Source organism: Oncorhynchus clarkii, chromosome 5, assembly GCF_045791955.1.
Source record: "Oncorhynchus clarkii lewisi isolate Uvic-CL-2024 chromosome 5, UVic_Ocla_1.0, whole genome shotgun sequence".
Classification (NCBI taxonomy): Eukaryota; Metazoa; Chordata; class Actinopteri; order Salmoniformes; family Salmonidae; genus Oncorhynchus; species Oncorhynchus clarkii.
Window position 1 is genome coordinate 96,443,331 of NC_092151.1, and position 5,847 is coordinate 96,449,177.

At 44.3% G+C, this 5,847-nt stretch overlaps 1 protein-coding gene across 1 annotated transcript in view; it reads left to right on the forward strand.

The window, feature by feature from the left end:
* Window positions 1–5,629, forward strand: part of LOC139410296 (gamma-aminobutyric acid type A receptor subunit alpha5) — a 76,644-nt gene extending 71,015 nt beyond the window's left edge. The window contains exons 8-11 of the mRNA XM_071155786.1: window positions 452–604; window positions 1,849–2,057; window positions 5,021–5,404; window positions 5,459–5,629. Coding sequence (XP_071011887.1) covers window positions 452–604; window positions 1,849–2,057; window positions 5,021–5,320 — 662 coding nt within the window. The 3' untranslated portion in view covers window positions 5,321–5,404; window positions 5,459–5,629. The remainder of the gene's footprint in view (window positions 1–451; window positions 605–1,848; window positions 2,058–5,020; window positions 5,405–5,458) is intronic.
* Window positions 5,630–5,847: the final 218 nt, after the last annotated feature.

Here is a 5,847-nt window from a genome sequence, read left to right on the forward strand (position 1 = left end):
TGCATTCTCTCTCTCCCTCCATTCTCCCTCCATTCTATCTCTCCCTCCATTCTCCCTCCATTCTCTCTCCATTCTCACTCTCCCTCCATTCTCCCTCCATTCTCTCTCTCCCTCCATTCTCTCTCCATTCTCACTCTCCCTCCATTCTCCCTCCATACTTTTTCCATTCACCCTCAATTGTCTCTCTATTCTCCCTACATTCTCTCTCCCTCCATTCTCTCTCCATTATTTCTCTCCCTCCATTCTCCCTCCATACTTTTTCCATTCTCCCTCAATTGTCTCTCTATTCTCCCTCTATTCTCTCTCATTCTCTCTCCATTTTCCCTCTCCCTCCATTTTCCCTCCATATTCCCTACATTCTCTCTCCATTCTCTCTCCATTCTCCCTCTATTTCCCCCCATAATCCCCACATTCTCCCTCCCTCTGTCCGTCTGTCCGTCTGCCCCTGCAGGTCAGTACACAGTGATGATGTGTCACTTCTATCTGAAGAGGAAGATCGGCTATTTCGTCATCCAGACTTACATGCCCTGCTTCATGACCGTCATCCTCTCCCAGGTGTCCTTCTGGCTCAACCGCGAGTCTGTCCCCGCCAGGACTGTCTTCGGTCAGTAATGTGACAACAGAATTATATTGCATCTCTATGAGTCTGTCCCCGCCAGGATTGTCTTCGGTCAGTAATGTGACAACAAAATTATATTGCATCTCTATGAGTCTGTACATGCCAGGACTGTCTTCGGTCAGTAATGTGACAACAAAATTATATTGCATCTCTATGAGTCTGTAGATGCCAGGACTGTCTTCGGTCAGTAATGTGACAGCAGAATTATATTGCATCTCTATGAGTCTGTAGATGCCAGGACTGTCTTTAGTCAGTAGCGTGACAGTTTTCTGAAGGCAAAAAAACGAAAGGAAATTCCCATGAGCACCATAATGCATTTTCCACCCAATGCGTTCTTCACCCAATGCTCTACTGAGGTTTTGTAGCGTACAGCTTTGACCTACTGCAGTAGTTATGTTGGTCTGTTGTACTTCCAACAATGTGTTGGCAGGTTTCTTAGGATTCAAACCTTCTCAAACAGCCTAATTCATAGTCTTAGTAGAGGTGCCCCAACACTAATGTGAGCTGTACCACACACAAGGTTTTTTAATTGCATTCTTCCCACCCCACACTAAGACATTACCCCATTCCGCTAACTTTTCAATCTTGTTTTTATCATATGCTTTGCTTTTGTACTGACAGCACTATCAGGCTTGATTGATTGAGCTGTTTCGTGTTATAGTAACGTGGTGTATTTCCTTAAACCATTATTTTAATAAGGCATGTCCGGGCTGCATCACCACCGGCCGCGATGTGGAGTCCCACAGGGCGGCGCACCAGCGTCGTCCGGGTTTGGCCGGTGTAGGCCGTCATTGTAAATAAGAATTTGTTCTTAACTGACTTGCCTAGTTAAATAAAGGTTAAATAAACATGAAATAATAATAATTTTAAAAAATTATATAATTTTTAAATAGAATTGTTTTCATTTTTCATAACATATTTTCTTGGTCAGTAGGTACCCAGCATATCTGTTTCTATTTGTCTGTTTCTTCCTGTTTCTCTCTCTATTTGTCTGTTTCTTCCTGTTTCTCTCTCTATTTGTCTGTTTCTTCCTGTTTCTCTCTCTATTTGCCTGTTTCTCTCTGTTTCTCTAAGTGTCTCCATCTCTCTGCGTTGCATACGCCACCTTGGGCCAGAGAGTTACGGAAACAATGGGAAAAGATCTCCTCGTGGACAGAGAAAATGCCTGAAACCAGCCTTGGTTTGTCCTTCTCTCCATTATGTTTCTCCTTCCTCATCTCTCTTCATAGGTGTGACCACCGTGCTGACCATGACCACTCTTAGCATCAGTGCCCGTAACTCTCTGCCCAAGGTGGCGTATGCCACAGCCATGGACTGGTTCATAGCAGTCTGTTATGCCTTCGTCTTCTCTGCTCTTATCGAGTTCGCTACCGTCAACTACTTTACCAAGAGGAGCTGGGCCTGGGATGGGAAGAAAGCCATGGAGGATACGCGTAAGGTGTGTGTGTATTTGTAGGTGGGTGGATAGGTGTGTGTGTGGGTGTGTTTATGTTTGTGTGTGTTGTGGGTGTGTTTATGTTTGTGTGTGTTGTAGGTGTGCTTATGTTTGTGTGTGAGTGTATTGTGAGTGTGTTATGGGTGTGATGGATGTGTTTATGTGTGTGTGTGTGTGTGTGTGTGTGTGTGTGTGTGTGTGTGTGTGTGTGTGTGTGTGTGTGTGTGTGTGTGTGTGTGTGTGTGTGTGTGTGTGTGTGTGAGTCAATAGGTACACAGCTCAACCTGCCAGGGTCCAGACTCTGCCAGTCTCCAGGCTCTGCCAGGGTCCAGGCTCTGCCAATCCCCAGGCTCTGGCAGGGTCCAGGCTCTGCAAGGGTCCATGCTCTGCCAGTCTCCAGGCTCTGCCACGGTCTAGGCTCTGCCAGTCTCAAGGCTCTGCCAGGGTCCAGGCTCTGCCAATCTCCAGGCTCTGCCAATCTCCAGGCTCTGCCAGGGTCCAGGGTCTGCCAGTCTCCAGGCTCTGCCAGGGTCCAGGCTCTGCCAGTCTCCAAGCTCTGCCAGTCTCCAAGCTCTGCCAGCCTCCAGGCTCTGCGTGGATCCAGGCTATGCCAGCTTCCAGGCTCTGCCAGCCTCCAGGCACTGAGGCAGTCCACTATCTCCTGCTAGCATTTATCCTCCCCTAGCTACTGGCCTTGTCTGTGGGCTGGGCATGCATCTGTTTGTCTGTGGGCTGGGCATGCATCCGTTTGTGTGTGGGTTGGGCATGCATCGATTGTCTGTGGGTTGGGCATGCATCAATTGTCTGTGGGCTGGGCATGCATCGATTGTCTGTGGGCTGGGTATGCATCGATTGTCTGTGGGCTGGGCATGCATCGATTGTCTGTGGGTTGGGCATGTATCGATTGTCTGTGGGTTGGGCATGCATCGATTGTGTGTGGACTGGGCATGCATCGATTGTGTGTGGGTTGGGCATGCATCCGTTTGTGTGTGGGCTGGGATTGCTCTGTTTGTGTGTGGGCTGGGATTGCTCTGTTTGTGTGTGGGCTGGGATTGCTCTGTTTGTGTGTGGGCTGGGATTGCTCTGTTTGTGTGTGGGCTGGGATTGCTCTGTTTGTGTGTGGGCTGGGATTGCTCTGTTTGTGTGTTGGTTGATTTCTTCCGTGAAATAAAAAATTGTCGATCTTTGGATAGCTGGATTGTTTATTCATGTATGATCAGAAGACTTTTGATACCTTAACGAGTTACACTGTTATATTGATACCTTAACTAGTTACACTGTTATATTGATACCTTAACTAGTTACACTGTTATATTGATACCTTAACTAGTCACACTGTTATATTGATACCTTAACTAGGTTAAACTGTACATTTGATACCTTAGTAGTTAAACTGTACTATTGATACCATAACTAGTTACACTGTTATATTGATATCTTAACTAGTTACACTGTACTATTGATATACTGTACTATTGATACCATAACTAGTTAAACTGTACTATTGATATACTGTACTATTGATACCTTAACTAGTTAAACTGTACCTTTGATACCTTAACTAGTTAAACTGTACTAAACTGTACCTTTGATACCTTAACTAGTTAAACTGTACTATTGATACACTGTACTATTGATACCTTAACTAGTTAAACTGTACTATTGATACAATGTACTATTGATACCTTAACTAGTTAAACTGTACTATTGATACCTTAACTAGTTAAACTATTGTATTGATACCTTAACTAGTTAAACTGTAGTATTGATACCTTAACTAGTTAAACTGTACAATTGATACACTGTACTATTGATACCTTAACTCAAGAATGTCTGAAAATATCGATGTCATAGCAGTCACTAACTAATTAATTCCCTCGTCAGTCTCATTCTGAACGTTGCATAATTCGTAAATCTGCACAAACCCCGGTCTCAGTAATCACTCCATACCACACACGTTGAGTTGATTATTTATTTACTAACAAGCTAAATGATAACATAAGATACACATACACACATAGTCTAGGACTAGGTTATTGGTTAGAACTTAATACAATGACAACAGGTCCATAGTGGACCGACACAATATGACACGTGTTACACAAGATGGAGATTTAAAGAGAGAGAGAAAAGCAACACTTGAATATATTTGTAAACTACGCTTAGTTTAGCCCTAACACCTTGCCCCGAACTGCCTCTCTTATGGATAAGAAGTATTATAATACATGTATTTACCTGTTGAAAGTCTCTTTTGGGTATCTCTGTTGGGTATCTCTTTTGGGTATCTCTGTTGGGTATCTCTGTTGGGTATCTGCGGTACACACGGTACACACAGACCTTCCAGTCCATGTAATGCATGTTACAGTTCTATGGTCGACTCTCCATACGGTACACACAGACCTTCCAGTCCATGTAATGCATGTTACAGTTCTATGGTCGACTCTCCATACGGTACACACAGACCTTCCAGTCCATGTAATGCATGTTACAGTTCTATGGTCGACTCTCCATACGGTACACACAGACCTTCCAGTCCCAAACACTAAAGGAAAAAGGATTAGTCTGCTGCCCTAAAATTTACGGTGGGCGTGAGGTGTCATAACCCCCCCACTCTGCGGGAGGTAGAGATATCTCTGTAGAGCTGATCCTCACAGGCCCGTCATGACACTATTGATACCTTTACTAGTTATGCTGTACTACTATTGATACTATTGATGCCCTGATTTTGTTTACAGCCAATCATCCTTTAATACATGGCTTCCATCGTTTTCACTGAAGCCCCAACGTCAGTCTAGAATGTCTATTATTTTCTTTCATACCACTGTTGCAATAGTACTTAGCATACTGAGGGAAAGTTGTGTTCAGAGTCAAGATGTTTCCTCATTTAAATAGGATTCAATGTTATCAATGTGAATTTAGAATGAAATACTGAAAAAATGTTTTCCTTTCGTCCTTCTCCTGACCAGAAAAACCCTACGGCTCTGTCCAAGAAACCTAACAACACCTGTTCAGCTGGGGTCAGCTACACTCCCAACCTGACTAAGGACAATGCCATCTCCACCATCTCCAACAGCGCAGACATCCAGCTGAAACTGGCTGAGGTCAAGACCCCGGACCCCAAAAAGACTTACAACAGCGTCAGCAAGATCGACAAGATGTCCCGCATAGTGTTTCCTGTTCTGTTTGGGACATTCAACCTGGTTTACTGGGCTACGTACCTCAACAGGGAACCAGTGATCAAAGGAGCTGTGAACCCCTATACATAGAAGGAGAAGGCCAGGGAAGTGGCCTTAAACGCCCCCTGTTGCCTATGGAGTGCATTACTTTTGATCAGGGCACATGACGTTAGGGTTAGGGTTAGGTTTAGAGTTAAGGTTAGGGTTAAGGTTAGGGTTAGAGTTAAGGTTAGGGTTAGGTTTAGAGTTAAGGTTAGGGTTAGAGTTAAGGTTAAGGTTAGGGTTAGGTAGGGGCTCTGGTCAAAAGTAGGGCATTTTATTATATTTCTGGAATTTGTGACAGAGGCTCCTGTTTCACCCCATTACACTATACCACTACACTAAACCACTACACTACACCACTACACTATACCACTACACTACACCACTACACGATACCTCAACACTCTACCACTACACCACTACACTACACCACTACCACAACACTCTACCACTACACCACTACCCTACTACAGCACTACACCATACCACTATACCACTACAGCACTACACCACTACGCCACTACACTACTACACCACTACACCATACCACTACACCACTACACTACTATACCACT